Source organism: Crinia signifera, chromosome 2, assembly GCF_055691185.1.
Source record: "Crinia signifera chromosome 2, ASM5569118v1, whole genome shotgun sequence".
In the NCBI taxonomy this organism is placed as follows: Eukaryota; Metazoa; Chordata; class Amphibia; order Anura; family Myobatrachidae; genus Crinia; species Crinia signifera.
Genome location: NC_139218.1, coordinates 178,240,623 through 178,259,589, shown reverse-complemented (window position 1 = coordinate 178,259,589; position 18,967 = coordinate 178,240,623). Strand labels below are relative to the sequence as shown.

Sequence of the window (18,967 nt, the reverse complement as noted above, 5' to 3'; positions counted from 1 at the left end):
TATTGAGTCCCGGCGGTCGGGATCCCGGCGTTCAGAATCCCGACGCCGGAATCCCGACAGCCGAAATCCCGACAAGGAGGGGACGTGGATCGCCCCCCCCTTGCGGGCTCGCTGCGCTCGCCACGCAGCGGGCCCGGTGCCTCGCTACGCTCGGCACACTAATTTATTCTCCCTCCAGGGGTGTCGTGGACACCCACTGAGGGAGAATGTGTCGGCATTTCGGCGGTCGGGATTCCGGCGTCGGGATTCTGAACGCCGGGATCCCGACCGCCGGGATTGTAACTGCATCCCGGTATCACATGGTTACAACACTGCATGCTGGTAAAACACAATGCTACATAGGGAGAGTAAAAAAAAAAAATTATGAAAAAAAAAATCAGAATATATTTATATAGGCAATAATAAACATACAAAATTTATTTATAAGCAAAATGACAATAAATGACATTGATTCATTTAAATACTACATAAATAAAATACTATTTTATGTTTTGTAGAGCAGTCCCGACAGAAGAAATTGTCTAGTTCATTTTGTCTAAAGCCTGCCTGAAAACTGTAGAATCCATTTAGACAATCACACACTGAATAGGCTAAATCAGATTAACATGGCTGAGTTTAGACAAAGCGAAACAAAAAGTCCAAATGACTCATTTAGACAGGCGAGGCAAACGAAAAGAGTTGACAGGTGAAATGCTTTAGACTGTCTAGAAAAAATGATAGTGAATACTACAATTCATCTAGACTTTTTTTTCAGGCGTAAAATATGCTGTTTTAGACAGAATGGACCTAACGACCAACAGTGAATACACCCCTGTGCGCGGAAGCCTTACATCCCTGCCTATTATTGGTTTCATTTGGTGGACACCAGTCCACAAACTCCTCAGGTGACATACAATATATCAAGCCACCTCATGAGAGGATATACACCTTTGTGAGCGGAAGCCTATTCATCACCTCCAGCGGCAGCCCACAGCTTGGTAACAATTGTGAGGATAACCAGCATATAAAAAAGGGAAACAATTAATACTGATTAATGGTATACAAGTATCGGTAATGTGCACATACCTAAATTGTTTTGGGCAATCCAATATTTCTTTATCATTCTAATCCTGTGGCACAGAACTATTTCTATTCATTTTATTATTTTTCATGTTTTTGTGAAAGTAAATTCTATATTGTTTCAAACACTGAATATTGGTAATTTATGTCCTAGCACTGCTCACATACCTTGTGTGTGAATCCTGATATTCTAGAGCATGTGGTCCTCCAGATGTTGTGAAACTATAAATCCCAGCATGCCCTGCCGCAGTTTTAACTCTCCCTTATAGCAAAACTGTGGCAAGGCATGCTGGGATTTGTAGTTTCACAACATCTGGAGGGCCACAGTTTGAAGACCCATGTTCTAGAGGCTGCAGCAATCTCCACACAGCATTTATGTGACGTAAGATATACAACCTGGTTCCCTCCATAGCTGCAACTTCCATTAGCCGAGCATGCATATATATATTTGGTTATGGCAGCACCCAGAAGCAAAGGCATACCCAGAGGCAAAATTGCATATATAATTCAGTCAGCAACCTAACAGTCATGATGCCGGCATCGGTATACTTAATGCCGGCATGCTGCCTTTAGAAGACTGGCGCCAGAGTGCCAAAATCTTGATTCCTAATTGGTGAGTATGCAGAGAGGGTTAGGTTTAAGGACTAGTGGGGGGACATAGGAAATAGACTGCGGGGAATATGCCCATTAAATAATTATGGTTGACTAATTGGCATGCAGTGTATTTGGCCATGGACCAAATTGCATGTAGACAAAATCGGCTCCATGCACTTTACTGGCCATAGCCAGAATTGCACCATGTACAGTATATGCCCCATCTGAGTACTTTGTTGTACTCAATTTAAGTCAGGCAGCTGAAAAACATGAGATGCCGCCTGTGCACTCTCACCTGACTGGCCAGAAAAGGGGTAATGGGGCGGAGGCGCAGTTGGTAGAAGTTTTGCCTAGGGTGCCAAGAACCTTTGCACCAGCCCTGTTCTTTCCTCTTACAATCATCTCTTTATGAACTTCTAGAGTGGGCGTAGTTGAAATGTTTATCTTCGATGGTTGTCCTGCTTCTAGATTTGGCTTCTGCTAGGAGAGTTTCGGACTTAGGAGCTCTGTATTGCCATCCTCCATATTTAATATTTCATCCTGATGGAGTAGATGTACTAGGAGGTCTTTTCTTCCTAAAGTCATTCCAGTTTCCACATGGTTCCTGTCTTCTCAGATGATTCTCCTTCTTCAAGGTCTCTAAACATGGTATGTAGACAGAACTGCTTCTTTGTGGAAGTGAGATCTGCCATTTGTATGGTATGAGGTTGCTTGGCCGTCTTCTAACAGATGTTGGTGTGTTTGATTCGTCTAATGATTAGGCAAGCTGTCCTGGCTGCATCCAAGTTTTTTCTGGTGGTGAAAGCTCACTTCACTTCAGTCACTCAGTGCGACCCTCATGGGCAACTGCTTATGGGGGTCTCCATCGACCAATCTGTGAAGAGCGGCTATGTGGTCAAACCGCCATGCAACCTTTGCAGCTTCTGTGCCGCAATTTGGCTGTGTAGTTTTGCAGGGTTCTCAGCGCTCTTACACCCTGGTTGGGAGCTCTGGGATGTCCCCATTGTAAAAATCACTCCAGTGTCCCCTGCTAGATGAAAGAGCAAACATTTTCCTAGCTCTTCTCGGACATGATAAATAAAATGGCATGTAGGAGGGTGTACACACTAACCCAGAGGTTCCCAACCCTGGTCCTCAAGTACCCCTAACAGTGCACGTTTTCCATGTCTCCACACAGAATCACAAGTTAAATAATTAGCGTCACATGCAGATCTTTTAAAATGTGTCTGAATAATGAGTGTGCCTGTGCATTTGCTGGGTGACCTAGAAAACATGCATTGTTAGGACTCCTTTCGTCTGCAGGGACATACATTTGTCCAAAAGGATCACATAGCAATATGGATAGATCCTGTCTGGATCTCTTTGCATAAGCAATACAATCCTCCCTACTGTCCCAATTTTCACAGGGCCATCTTGGTTTCTTGGGACTGGCCTGGCAGTGTCCTGCAGTGGGGGGGGGGGGGGGGCAGTTGGGAGTCCCCCTAATTTCCAGTGCACACCACTCATGTCCCTTCTCCACTGCCACCAATGTTGAGAGGTATGTGCAATCCTATAATAAAATAAGAAATGGCCATCAACACATCCCCCATCAATGGCTTTTTGAAAAGCAACTATCAATGATTATAAAGTATGCTATCATCTACCAGTGATGGTTCCCACTATCGAATAGCTGCGCATGAGTGATGCATGGGCGTACCTCCCAGCTGGCTGCTGGCGCTGTGTAACCACATGATGTGTGCATTCAGTTTCATCATTGCAGCCTGCCTCTGTGCGCTGCAGTACAGCACCATTTCAGACTGCATAATGTGTCTGTGGAACCGCAGTGCACATTGGTCTTGTGGCTGCAGCAGCAGTGATATGTATGACAGGACAGCAAAATCACTCAGTCACTGCATGATCAGCTAGTGCTGGCAAGGATGGAGGAGGTAGGGACTGGGAGGGTGCGGGGTCCGGTACGGGTCCGGGGGAATATCAGATTATGGAAAAGTCCAGAGCTGGCTCTAGCCAATATGATGCCCTAGGTAAACTTTTGCCTGGTGCCCCCTAGCACTGCTGCTAGTTCCACCTCTGATCCAGTTCCCCTCTCCCTGCAAAGCACCCATAACTGAACAGCACAGATCACAGAAACAGTCAGCAACACTCAACATCCACTGGCATATATAATGGGTGCAAGGTTTGCAACGTACGCGGTCACCTGGGGGCCCTACACACTGTACACCCTGCACCCATTTCATTTAATTCTACTCACCTCTCCATTGCTTCGGCATAGCAGCGTTAACAATCACTGGGAAAATGGCTGCCTATACATAACGCCCACACCAGTTGTCAACAGTAGTAGCGCTGCCTATACACATGCCCACACCAGTTGACGACAGTAGTAGCGCCACTTATACATATGCTCACACCAGTTGCCAATGGTAGTAGCGCTGCCTATACATAATGCCCACACCAGTTGCCAACAGTAGTAGCGCTGCCGAAACATATGCCCACACCAGTTGCTGACAGTAGTAGTGCTGCTGATACATATACCCACACCAGTTTCCATCAGTAGCAGCACTGCTTACACACATGCCCACACTAGTTGCCGACAATAGTAGTGCTGCCTATACACATGCCCACACCAGTTGCCAATGGTAGTAGCACTGCCTATACACATGCCCACACCAGTTGCTGACAGTAGTAGCGCTGCCTAAACATATACCCACACCAGTTATAGTCAGTAGTATGCTTACACTTTACTCACCTAGTTTAGGTTGGCAGATCATCCTCTCTTGCTTCCTTTTTCAACACTCTTGCTCCCATATAGCCCCGCCCCCTATGTTCTGAGTAGCCCTGCCCCACCCATGTAGCCCCGCCCGTTTTTGGTATCTGCCGCTGGCAACTGGGTTTAGGGGCTGGGAAGGAGCTTTGTGCTGCCTGTCATGCAGTGTGACAGGCACAGTGGCAGACGGCAACCACAGAGGACCACAGGGAATGTAGGCAGGAAGAGCGCCTCTACTGCCCAGCATCCTCTGCTGAGTGGGTAGCACTGGCCCTAAGCGACATGATTCTTACGGTAGCTAGCAGAACCTCTGCAGTAGCCCCGGCGCTCCCCCTCCTTGTAGACTAAACTCAGTCAACTCTGCTGTGTTCACTGTGCTGCTGGCTACCCCAATCTCCGCTCATTCAGGCTGCGCGATCGGGTGTCCCACCAATTTAAAATGAGCTGCCCCTAGCCATGGCAAGTGCTCTAGACCACAGGTCTTCAACCTGTGGCCCTCCAGATGTTGTGGAACTACATGTCCCAGCATGCCCTGACAGTTTTGGCATGCTCTTATAGGAAAAAATGTGGCAATGCATGTTGGGACATGTAGTTTCACAACATCTGGGGGGCCATAGGTTGAAGACCCATGCTCTAGACAATTGCCTAATTTGGGTATGCCTAGGGCCAACTATGGATACGGCCGCAGTACGTAGTGTGCACACGCCCATACCATAGGCTGGCTGCACTAAATCGCTGATTGCACAGCAGTGTGAGAGTGATGGCAGTGCTTCCACCATTGAAACTTTCGATGCGATGGTAACTAACCATCGCATCAAAAGTATTCGATGGTGAAAACTAGTTATATGACTAGCGCATGCGCAAAAGCCTGTATTGCCATTTGTAAGCTGGTAATTGGGTTTGGTGACAGGGCCCAGGCTCTGAGCAACATATTACTTTATCACTGGACATTGTGTGTATAATATACATATATAATATTCACACAATGCCCAATGATGAAATAGTATATTAATTTTGTACACATTATTAACACTTTAACAGCAAGTAATCAAAATGTAATAAAATTAGATAAATTGTAAACCAACTCGCTTTAGGTTTCACTATATTTTCCAGATAGGAAATTGTCTTTTTATTAAGGCAAGTGTAACTACACACACAAATAATGGAGATGACGGTACAGTGGTCATCACATCATTTTTATGGTGAGATAAATATTGCAAAGAGCAGGGCCAGCTCTACCATTAGGCAGCTGCCTAGGGTGCCAAGATCTGTGGGGCTCTACTAATAATGCTACACACTAGGCGATTCTAGCTTCCATCGTCAGCTATATGGTCGCTCAGTGACCATATTGCCGGTGATACCTAGCAACCTTCGCCGTGTGTGCGCTCCCACCGCAGCCCAGCGGTCGCAGGAACTTGCTAGAATCGCTGGTCACCAGTAAAATACTGATAACCAGCAATTCAGTCGCTGAGCGACCAATCGCTAGCGACCAGGTCACGTAATATAAAAAATAGTTCACTATATATAAAAACAGTTAAGGTGCCCCTACACTGAGGCGATTTGGTCCGATTTTGGCCAATTGCGACCAATCGACCCGTTAAATCGGACCAAATCGCCTCTCCCTGACATGCTGTTGGGTCCCGTGCGCATCGGACCCGACCAGGTGGTCGGACCGGCAGGCCGTCCACCCGTTCCTCCTGTCGGTGAGGCGGGCCGGAAGCAGGGACGCATGCAATCTATCACAACGGATCGCATGCGTCCGTGCATGCAGGCTGTCGGGTGTCCGTACACTGCTGCGAGGCGTCACAGCAGTGTATGGGCACCTTTAGCTTGGTCGATTCCACTGGTACCCCAGGACTGTGTATATTGTTCCTCACTATATTGACAGAAACAGACAATCTCTGACCAACACTTCACTGATGATCATATAGTGGTTGCTGCCTGGTAATACTAATGCAGCTTATTAATGAGTGTTGTATGTGACTGACATTCACAAATATCTGTAGCTAGTTGTATTGTGTACTTATTATTATTATTTTAGCTTGCCTGAGCTGGTATAACATTCAGTGACGTCACTGTCTCCTCCTCTCTGAATCCTCCAGGGCTCAGTGTGTCTGTGAAATTTGCTGCTGTTTGAGTGACTGGTGCTGCAGGGTGAGGTTTGTGCTCTGATTGGCTCTCTGAGTCAGTGAGAGCCAATAAGAACTAGCAGTGGGCCCTGTTGCCTAGCAGCTACAGCAATCATAGAGAGGGAGGGAAGCAGAGAGAAAGTCAGACAGCCTCCAACGTACCTAGGAAGTAGGGATGGGACATCGAAAGAAAACATCGGTCAAATGATGTTTTTCAACATTGGTTGCAAAACATCATTTAGACCTAAACATTGGTACTGTGAACCCAATGTTAACCGATGTTTCGATATTTTTTAAAATAAACTGGTTACCAAAGCATATAATACACTTAAAAGCTTCTGAAATGATAAATAATCCCTCTATTAAGTTTATCTTGTTGGGGTGGGTGCAGTTGCACTCTCAAATCCACCACTTAAGTATAAAAGATGCAACATTGGCAAAATCAAACATATGAGCAACCCTATTGTTGCTTAGAATAACCATCAGAACAAAGACGCTGGAGCCAGTACAACTGCAAATTAATGTTTGAAACACGTCTGCATTTGACAAACCAGCCCCCATCCCCTCCCTCAAATAGAAACTACTGTACCTGTCACTCAGTATCTGCGTCCGAAGTCACTGCACATGTGCATTGTGACTGACATTGCATTTCAAAGAAATAAACTGTGCAAATGTCTGCATCCACAACTGAATCAGGCCCTTTGTAAGGTGCTGTGATATGCTTGCTGCATAATAATAAATCAATTGATAGATTGTAAGCTTGTGAGCAGGGCCCTCATACCTTTGACTGACTGTAAATACCCTGTTTGTTGTATCACTGTCTCCTATTGCAAAGCGCAAGTGAATATGCTGCGCTATATAGGAAACTATTAATAAATAAATAAATATGAAGGGAGTTCACCACAATGTCACTACTAGTGACTATCGTACTATACTGTTCATTCTAGCACCCACTATCTTTGAAAACCCATGCAGTTCCTCTTCCCTGCCTGGAGTGTCGCTGCCTGCTGTAGTGCTTCTAGCACAGTGTGGTCTGTATATCAGCACTGATATGCAAACCAGACCTGTGCTAGAAACACCACAGCAGACAGCGACAGTGACTCACTAACAGCACCAGTTGCAGTGAGGCAGGGGTGGGGCTGTCCTGTGTGCTGCTGCTGAATGGCTGGCCAGACTGTCTTTCACTGTCAGCTACCACTCACAGCAGCAGCACACAGCCACACACACATATGAAAGCCCAGCCAGCAGTGATACTGTCATGTTTGTTAATGTTTTTTATCAGTCTCTTAAGTTTTTAATGAATATAAATCAAGGAGAGAGTGAGCTGGCTGCAAAGCATTGAAAGCATCACACATTGACACACAAAAGAAAAAACATTGGAAGATTGAGAAAAACATTGGGGGAGAAATCTAGCGATGTTGATGAAACATTGGATCCTCAACATTGCAGGGTTAAACATCGAACATTGGAACCATAAATCCGATGTTACCGATGAAACATCATATGATTACCCATCCCTACTAGGAAGTTTCCCTGACACAGACACAGCAGCCAGGGGAGGCATATCTTTTGGGAATTACAAAAAATAAGCCACCATCGGTACACCATCGAATGATTAGCATTCGATGGTGACAAACATCGGAAGGTCACCATTAAATGGCAAAAACACTAACATCGAAAGAAAAACATCGATGTTTCTGAAACACCGACCATCGATGTCTATCCCTAGAGTGATGCAGCAGCGGGAGAGACGGGATATACGGGGCATGCCAAGGACATGAGATGAAAACTATTTTGGGTACGTATGTAATATCTGGGCTCCCGTTTTTCTTATGAGACAGCGTGCGCTCGCCACACTATATAAAATCAACTCCATGCGTCGTTGGATAGTAGGGGTATGAAAAAATGGGGTGCATTTAACATGGGAGCCCAGATAATACATAAGTACCCTATTTTGCTATTATATATTAAGTTTCTTATATAGTGCATACATACTCTGCAGCGCTTTACAGAGTATTGTTGAACAGTCACATCAAAACATAGAGCAATAGGTCTCAACCATCTATGTATCTGGGACATCGATAGCTCAGCTGATGACCATCCCTACCTAGCTGAATGATGTATAAAAGATAACACAGATAGAACTCTCCCCCTATTAAAAATGACAGGAAGGCTCAGCAATCAGCACACACATGCAGTGCAGGGAAGAAATGTCGCTTATGGCGTGCTTATCGGTGAAATAAGACATAACAAACCCTATGTATCACACTGTATAGCCTTTATCCATTGTATGACACGCAAAACGGTACAGGGGTCGTCAACAATATCGCGCAGCGCACACGTTTTCCGTCATGCGTCTACTAGTGGTCACATGATACAGTGACGTTTCGCAGACGGGTGCCACATGACTTCGATGTCATCGCGGGCGTTGTTCTGTGTGCTGGGGTGAGCATGGAGGGGACATTGGTGTCCGCTGATGGGAAGAACTCGCGTGCGGTTCTGTGCCAGTGCTGCGGCTGCCGGGTCCTGTCGGTCGGTATGGCCACCCTGGCGAAGCGAGAGGTCAGAATGTGTGGCTGGCTCTCGATGCGGGGTGGGAGGTGTGACTGCCCAGGGCGGGCTTACCCAGCCACTGTCGCTTTCTGAGTAACTCAGAATGCATTGGGGGGTCAGAACATGGGTCCCCTCCCTGGGTTACCATAAGTAATCTGCTTCAGAACATCATTAAATGTGTTCAGAACAGTAAATGTCTATCCGCGCCATCATTTAGTTTCACTGCTATAGGGATGGACATCCAAATGATTTTTAACTTCGATACGCTCTAACCATCAAATCAAAAATAATTTGATAGAAAGGTATGTGATTTGCGCATGCACAAAAGCAACTTGTGGTTGATTGTGATGGTAAACAGTTGAATTATGGTGTATTTAAACATTAGATGGCTATAGAATCCTCAGCGTTCAATAGCTGCTACCACCAGAAAGTCGCCATCAAATGGGAAAAAAACACAAACATCCGAAAATAACATGGTTATGAACCATCCGAATCTGATGTCTATCCCTATGCTGTAATGCTAGACCAGGGTAACCCTTTCCCTGAACTAGGTAAAGGCTGCAGTATTTAACCAAATGCTATATTACTGATAAAAAGTTAAAATTATTTTAAACTCAAGACAAATGCGTGTTTGCTCTGTCTGCAACTCCATTTATCAATATTACTGCTGAGTTGCTGAAAGCCTTTTTAAACAGGGTGCATGCGTCCATGGCGAATAAACTGTTCGCTTGGTGCACATACCTATCCTTGCAGGGGTCGGCCTATTAGCATATGGAAATGGCCAGTGTTTAATGGGCATTCCCATGACAATGCTGGGCGTTCTCATGCTGTCGATGACGCGGGGGGCGGATGTCAGCTGCCTGCCCACTTCCCTCCGAATGTGCTTGCAGATCTAAGGTTGCTTTTTTCCATTCACAAGGAGGGATCTGGTTCACTAGCAAGGGTGTGAATTCGCATCCGAGCGAATGAACCAGAATAAGGTTGGCTATCCAACCTCCACCACAGCCGATATAGTATGTGATATTGGCCACGAGTGGCCAAATTTTGTGTACACTAAATGATATAGTTCAGTGGTGTATCGGGACCTGCGTAACTTGCGTGTCCTTGGCAATATAGCCAAATTGACCTGCATGTTAAGCCTAGAGGGGGGGTCATTAGCGATGCTTGGGAGTGTACATCATTAATGAGATTTAGCATACTTTTATTTTAAAAGTTACTGTTCAGAATCCCCTTTCTGAACTAAGGACCAGATGCACTAAGCTTCAAAAGTGATAAAATGGAGAGTTATAAACAGTCAGCCAATCAGCTCCTACCTGTCATGTCACAGACTGTGTTGGAAAATGTCAGGCAGGAGCTGATTGGTTGGTTGTTCATCACTTAGTGTATCTGGCCCTATATCTTTTACAATATCCTATCGTGTGTATGGGGCTTTATCACAGTGATGCCAACAAATCTGCTGCTACTTTATAACATAGCCTTCTCTGTGTTGACTTTCACTCTGCTGGTCAGTCTGCTACTGTCAGCACCCTGTCACCATGTAATGCTTATGCACAATGTCCATATGCGCATTGCATTTCCACCCTGATGGGATTACGCTGGGGCCCCTTTGCTGATATTGGTCACTGTACCAATAATATCTGTAGATTTTGCACAGCGAGCGATCTGAGCTATGCTGAGCGATCTAACTAGATTTATCCAATGTGCTGGATCTTTATCTCCGGGTGATAGTGGTGCATGGGGCTGCACATCGCTATCGCCATAGCCCCAACACACGATGTAGAGACATTTTCTAAGTGATCCAGTCAAATTAAGTCCGATCACTTAGAAAATGCCCTGAAATTGCCCCATAGGATTGGTGAGTGCTAAATGAACAGGGGTCATAATTGGTGAGTGCTAAATGGCTTATGTCAGTGATGGCTAACCTTGACACTCCAGCTGTTGTTGAACTACACATCCCAGCATGCCCTGCTACAGTTTTACTATTTGGCCATGCTAAAATTGATGCAGGGCATGCTGGGTTGTGTAGTTCAATAACAGCTGGAGTGTCAAGATTAGCCATCACTGGCTTATGTGTTCTTAAATGGAACCCAAAGTTTAAAGTTATAATGACATCATAATACTAAAAATATTTTTGTTTCTTGAATTCTTTATCTCTAGCTCCTTTTGCCTTCAATGAAGAAGAAATCCTCCTTGGCTGAGGGTTCGCATCCAGATTGTGAGCTTCTTGTTGAGCACTGGCTAGTACATGATATGTTCACTTTTGACAATGTTGGATTCACCAAGGATGTGGGAAGTGTAAAGTTCCTGGTCTGTGCAGACTGCGAAGTGGGACCTATTGGCTGGCACAGTCTGGAGGAGAAGAGTAACTTTTATGTAGCATTGGAACGCGTTCGGCATGAGTGAGGAGCACAAGCTTTACAGTAGTCATAAGGGAACAGCAAATTAAACCAGACTGACAATACAACCTTTTGATTTGATTGGTTTTACCTGCACTTTACATCTGTGCCATGCTCATCTTACAAATACTAACAGAGTGTTTTAAACAAATGTAAACAACCATATAATATGGTTATCTTCTTTGTATTTTAGGCCTATGTGTTCTAAGGTTTGGAGTTGAAATAGACTCTGCACTCTGTTCCATTGTTATTATGGAGATTTCACAGCAGCTTTTTGTTGGACTCCTATCACAGAATTTCCTTTACATTTGCATTTTTATGTCATTTGTAACCATAATGTGGAGTTGCTTGTTGTACTGTATCCATTGATTCTGTTTATGCCCCAGCTCTGTGTATTACCCCTATACAATCCAACAACAAACAGAAACTTACGTTTACAAATCAGTTTTGAGTGGAAAACTGGTGAGTGATTGACCATTTGTGTAAATTTGTATTTGGTGGGTTTAATAAACCTATTCATAAGGAGTGTCTATAGGTAAAGTTGTTCTTTAAGAAAAAAAATCGGTACTTGTTTCCTAGCAGGGTGCCCAGATTTCTTATGTACGCCCCGAAGTGTGGCGAGCGGCAGCGGAACGCGTCCTCCTACCTTTTCATACCCCCACTATCCATGTCGGCGTGGAGTTGAAGTTAGATAGTGTGGCGAGCCCGAAGAATGTTAAATGCACCCCATTGGCAACGCCACCCCAACTATCAACACCAACCCGAAGCGTGTTGAGCGGCGGCGGTACGCGTCCTCCGACCTTTTCATACCCCCACTATCCAACGTCAGGCTTGGAGTTGATTTTAGATAGTGTGGAGAGCGCAGCGAGCGGACACGGATTACTTTACATGTATTGTGCGTCCGCTCGCCACGCTTCGGGCTTGTATTGCGCGTCCCCTCGCGGACCAGCGCTCTCTCGCCATTCTTCGGAATCGCTGCGCTCGCCACACTATCTAACATCAACTCCACTCCGATGTGGATAGTGCGGGTATGAAAAGGTCAGAGGATGCGTTCCGCCTCCGCTCGCCGCGCTTCTGGGTGGCGTGGATAATGGGGTTGATGCTAAACAATGGCGTAGTTGCAGGTGCTTACAATTGTAAGCACCCATCACATACTATGCACACATCACATAGCATCACATCTCATTGTAAGCACCCATCACATCTCATGACTTGTACAATCAAATATCGCATTGCATCTGGTGCCATGCGATCCTATGCAATATTTCATTGTATAAGCACTCCTGTGCAGTTAACATGGACATCGCATCGCACAGCACTATAGATGGTACGCAATGCAATGCGATGCGATTTTCCTACGCAGAATAGCACACTAAGCTATTTGCTTAGTGGGCGCCCTGCTAGTACCAAAAAATCTAAATAGCAGAGGCAACTCTATTTCTTTATTTACAGTTTCTTATGTAGTGCCACATATTCCATTGCACTTTACAATTGGGAACAACAGTGATTAAACTAACTGGGTAGATACAAACCGACATGGAGGTAGGAGGACCCTGCTCGCAAGCTTACAATCTATAGGGATAATAGGAGGGATACATAAGGATAGAATTCCATAGCATGGCAGTCCCATCAGATTACAAGCCAGTCCTGATGAGATGCAATTAGATATAAATTCTACTGGAGGTTCCTGAATATGATCAGCTTGCCTGAAGAGGTGAGTTTTCAGCGAGCAGTCACAGGGACACTGCGTAAGAAATTCCAAAGTTCTTCTTTTACTTTGTGCTACAGGTGAGACTATTCACATCATAAACACATTGCCGCTTTTGGGGGTTTGGTAAACACGTATTCAAAATCCAGCCAATAGAAGCAGGGGAAGAGGATAGCTGAAGGGTGAGATGTGGAGGCATTAAGAAAAGCTAGTCTCTTAAATTGGGTACACACTGGCTGATCTTTTGGCTATTCAATTGAACGACCAACATAGTGTGAATGTGCTTCGGCAGTTGTCACAGACATATTGCAGCACATGTACAGCACAGTTATCTTCAGATATATTTTTTCATAATGTCTTTGGTGACTGACATCAAAAAGGGGCGGATACATTGTGACATTAGGCACAGTACATCAGTCTAACGCAGTGGTAGCCAACCCTAGCCCTCGAGAGCTACCAACAGTTCACATTTTCCAGACAACCTAGCTGCTGCACAGCTGCACTCATTACTCACTAACACATTTTAAAAGATACACAGATGGAGCTAATTAGCTCACTTGTGATTCTGTGAGGAGACCTGCAAAACATGCACTGTTGATAGCTCTCGAGGACTAGGGTTGGCTACCCCAGGTCTAACGAGTCACCAGAGATGGATTATATCAAAACAGACTGTTGGCTTTATTATGCATTTTAGAGGGGGGAAGTCTGCTCTGAAAGAGCAATTGAAGAGTTTGAGATCCAGCGTGAGAGATGCTTCTATTAGACTTCAAATCTCGATATTCATTACCAAGATAAGAGTTGGAAATTATGTGGTTGTCCTTATAACTATCATTGACATAGGTGACCCATGCTTAGATCTAGCCTAAAGAATCATGGTTAGTAAAGCTAGACATAGATTTCAGTCTTTATGTTCTCATTCAGCTTTGGTATAAAAATCACTTTTTGGTAACGCAATGTTATGGTAACGTGGTAATCTTTATTATAGATGTCATTGCTGAAAAACACATTTTGTTGTGATTATTCACCTGAGTAATATTATTATGGGAATTCTTTACAGCAAAAGCACCTTCGTCACTCAGCTTTGGTAGAATTTCAGTGCTTAGTAATGAAATGCCAAAAACAAGCTGAATCTGCTCATATAATATCTCCCATTTTAAGGTTAACTTGTGTTATTCTTAATTTTATTAAAAAAAAAAAAAAAGTTAAATGGCTAGCTTTATGCAAAGAGATGCACATAAAAAATACATAGGGGTATATTCAATTGCAGTCGGAAAGATGGCACTTTCTGTCTGATTTCGGTCGGAAGGGGTTCCGACCTATTCATTGCTGGCTACTTTTTTCAGACAGGTCGGAATGTTCCTACCTGTTGGAAACCAAATGGATTGGCCAAATCCTGGTAACCAAGTGGATTGGCGGATTAGGTCCGACAGGTTTTGGCCCCATATCCAGGAATCTCAATCTGACTTGAGGATGGTGCCTTGTGAGTAGCAGAAGCTCACCTGGTGCCAGCCCGGCTCCCGCTGCCTCACCCAGTTGCTCAACCAATCCCGCCTCACGCCGTTGCTCACCCAGCCGGATAAGCAGAAATTTGCTGCCAAATCAACATTCAGATTTGGCCACTAATTTGAATAGGTAGTGGCGGATACAGGCCCTTATTCAGATCTGATCGCAGTACAAATTTGTTCTCAAAATGGGGAAAACCATGTGCACTGCAGGTGGGGCGGATGTAACATGTGCAGAGAGTTACATATGGGTGTGGTGTGTTGAATCTACAACACAAAAAGAAGCTAAATTGCAGTGTAAAAATAATGCAGCTAGTATTTACTCTGCACAGAAACAAAATAACTCGCACTAATGTAGCTCTCTCTATACATGTTATATCTGCCCCACCTGCAGTGCACATGGTTTTGCCCATTTTGAGAACAAATTTGTACTGCGATAAGATCTGAATAAGGACTACAGTCCAACAAATGAGTGTGGGAATGGATCCAACACTAATTGAATGTATGCCGTTGTTGGATATATAATCCAGGTGGACTAAACATAGAAACGTAGAATTTGACAGCAGATAAGAACCACTTGGCCCATCTAGTCTGCCCTTTTTAAAATATGTTACCTCAAACCATATTTGATCCTTATTTTTTTTTGTAAGGATATCAATATGCCTATCCCAAGCATGTTTAAATTGTACTACTATATTTGCAGGGATCAAAAAAGGGGTGGGGCTAAAGCCCAGAGGGGGTGGAGCTACAGGACTTTCTATTGGAAAAGGAAGGAGAGGATGAGCTGCCAGCCTCAGCCTGAAGTGCCCTGAACTAGTTAAGTAAAATGTGAGTGTACTTTAACTGGTGTGGGCATGTGTACAAGCAGCGCTACTAGTGTCCGCAACTGGTGTGAGCATATGTACATGCAGCGCTACTAGCGTCGGCAACTGGTGTGGACATATGTATAATCAGCGCTACTAGTGTCGGCAACTGGTGTGGACAAATGTACAGACAGCGTTACTAGTGTCGGCAACTGGTGTGAGCATATGTATAATCAGCGCTACTAGTGTCTGCAACTGGTGTGGGCATGTGTACAAGCAGCGCTACTAGTGTCGGCAACTGCTGTGGGCATATGTACAAGCAGCGCTACTAGTGTCGGCAACTGGTATGGGCATATGTACATGCAGCGCTACTAGCGTCGGCAACTGCTGTGGGCATATGTATAATCAGCGCTATTAGTGTCGGCAACTGGTGTGAGCATATGTATAATCAGCGCTACTAGTGTCGGCAACTGGTGTGGACAAATGTACAGACAGCGTTACTAGTGTCGGCAACTGGTGTGAGCATATGTATAATCAGCGCTACTAGTGTCTGCAACTGGTGTGGGCATGTGTACAAGCAGCACTACTAGTATCGGCAACTGGTGTGGGCTTATGTACATGCAGCGCTACTAGTGTCGGCAATTGGTGTGGGCATATGTACAAGCAGCGCTACTAGTGTCGGCAAGTGGTATGGGCATATGTACATGCAGCGCTACTAGCGTCGGCATATGTACAAGCAGCACTACTAGTGTCGGCAACTGGTGTGGGCATATGTACATGCAGCGCTACTAGCATCGGCAACTGGTGTGGGCATATGTATAATCAGCGCTACTAGTGTCGGCAACTGGTGTGGACATAAGTACAGGCAGCGTTACTAGTGTCTGCAACTGGTATGGGCATTTGTACATGCAGCGCTACTAGCGTCGGCAACTGGTGTGGGCATATGTATAATCAGCGCTATTAGTGTCGGCAACTGGTGTGGACATATGTACAGGCAGCGTTACTAGTGTCGGCAACTGGTGTGAGCATATGTATAATCAGCGTTACTAGTGTCTGCAACTGGTGTGGGCATGTGTACAAGCAGCGCTACTAGTGTCGGCAACTGGTGTGGGCATATGTACAAGCAGCACTACTAGTGTCGGCAACTGGTGTGGGCATATGTACATGCAGTGCTACTAGTGTCGGCAACTGGTGTGGGCATATGTATAATCAGCGCTACTAGTGTCGGCAACTGGTGTGGACATATGTACAGGCAGCGTTACTAGTTTCGGCAACTGGTGTGGGCATATGTACAGGTAGTGCTACTAGCGTTGGCAACTTGTGTGGGCATATGTATAATCAGCGCTACTTGTGTCTGCAACTGGTGTGGACATATGTACAGGCAGCGTTACTAGTGTCGGCAACTGGTGTGGGCATATGTATAATCAGCGCTAGTAGTGTCGGCAACTGGTGTGGACATATGTACAGGCAGCGTTACTAGTGTCGGCAACTGGTGGGGGCATATGTATAGGCAGCACTACTGCTGTTGCGACTGGTGTCGGTGTGGGCGTTACGTATAAGCAGCGCTACTACTGTCAGAAACTGGTGCGGGTGTTATGTATAGGCAACGCTACTATTGTCGGCAACTGGTGTGGGTGTTACGTATAAGCAGCGCTATTATTTTTGGCAACTGGTGTGGGTAATACGTATAAGCAGCGTTACTCCTTTCGGCAACTGGTTTGGGCATTACATATAAGTTGTGATACTACTACTGTCGGCAACTGATGTGGACGTTATCTACAGTATAAGTTGCGCTGCTACTGTCGGTAACTCTGGGCATTATGTAGTCATATGCAGGTGTACTCGGGGCATTGCGTGGAGCATAATGTGTGTCGTAATATCATATGGGTATTATGGTGTGCTGCATGTTGTGTGGCATAATACATAATGGGCATTACTGTGTGTGGTATAATGTGTTATGAACATTATAATGTTATTAGTACTTTTACTAACTCCTCTTCCCCATGAAGTATCACTCCTACATTTTGCAGTGCGCCTTCGGCTCTTTCTCCTATTTTTAGTGTGGTGGTGGGGCATGCACCAATTTACTTTCTGGCACAGGGTACCAAAATGGCTAGTTATGCCACTGGTTCTGGCATAACTAGCCATTTTGGTACCCTGTGCCAGAAAGTGGGAGCATCCTGTGGGGGTCCTAATATTATACAGGGGAGCAGCCTGTGGTGTCCTATTCTTGTTTTTTTATTTATTAATACATATACAAAAAAACTTTTATTAATACATATACGAAAAACCTCCATTTAACGATGCGCTGTTACTTAAGTGCCGGTGCTCTGGCCTTGCCCCCCAGGCTAAAAGTTGCCAGCCAGCCAGCCCCTGTCTCTCATCCAAATACTAACCAGGCCAAACACTGCTTAGCTGCCAAGACTGGACTTGATTGGGACTATCCAGTGTGATAGAGCTGTAGGTGAAGACTATAAACTTTTTTGCCCCCTTATACTTATATCTAACAGCTGGAATTGGGCCTATGCAGTGTGCTAAAGATTTTGTTCAAGGATAAGGTGTCTGTTTGACCCCTTCCTTTTCTCTATACTATTAATCCAAAGAAAAAAAATCCAATTCGAATAGCTACAGAAAAGAAGCATTTTCCAGAAATGTCAAAGTCGCTACTGCACCTGGTGTTCCCATTTGGTCTCCCATCCAATTACTAAACAGGACAAACACTGCTTAGCTGCCAAGACTGGACATGATTGGGACTATCCAGTGTTATACAGCTGCAGGTGAAGACTATCAACTATTTTGCCCCCTTATACTTATATCTACAAGTAATCTACTGAAAAAAATTCCAAACTGTATTGTTGGAGATAAAAAAATCATGTGTTGGTAATGTAAAAAGATCTACAGGACCTGGTACAAGCAGATGGTCTCAAGTAAAACTACTAATCAGACACAGCACAGTTTAGCTGCCAAAAGCAGATGGAATTGGGCCTAAGCAGTGTGGTAAAGATTTTGTTCAAGGATACAGTGTCTGTTTGACTCCTTTCATTTCTCTCTACTATTAATCCAAAGAAAAAATTTGAATAGCTACAGAAAAGAAGCATTTTCCAGAAATGTCAAAATTCCTACCGCACCTGGTGTTCCCATGTGGTCTCCCATCCAAATTCTAACCAGGCCAAAAACTGCTTAGCTTCCAAGAATAGACCTGATTGGGATTATCCAGTGTGATACAGCTGTAGGTGGAGACTGTCAACTTCTTTGCCCCCTTTTACTTATATCTACAAGTAATCTACTGAAAAAGTTTCCAAACTGTATTATTGGAGATAAAAAATATCATGTGTTGGTAATGTAAAAAGACCTACAGGACCTGGCACTAGCAGATGGTCTAAAATAAAACTACTTTCCCCAAAGAAAAAGTTATCAAATTGAATAGCTGGAGAAAATAAGCATTTGCTAGTAATGTCAAAA

At 44.7% G+C, this 18,967-nt stretch overlaps 1 protein-coding gene across 1 annotated transcript; it reads left to right on the top strand.

Moving 5' to 3' along the window:
* The first annotated feature begins 8,922 nt into the window (after positions 1–8,922).
* Positions 8,923–12,018, top strand: RABIF (RAB interacting factor). The gene is made up of 2 exons (XM_083173227.1): positions 8,923–9,105; positions 11,254–12,018. Exons 1-2 carry the CDS (start codon positions 8,995–8,997, stop codon positions 11,497–11,499), a joined length of 357 nt encoding a protein of 118 aa, XP_083029353.1. The 5' UTR covers positions 8,923–8,994; the 3' UTR covers positions 11,500–12,018.
* The last annotated feature ends 6,949 nt before the right edge of the window (positions 12,019–18,967 follow it).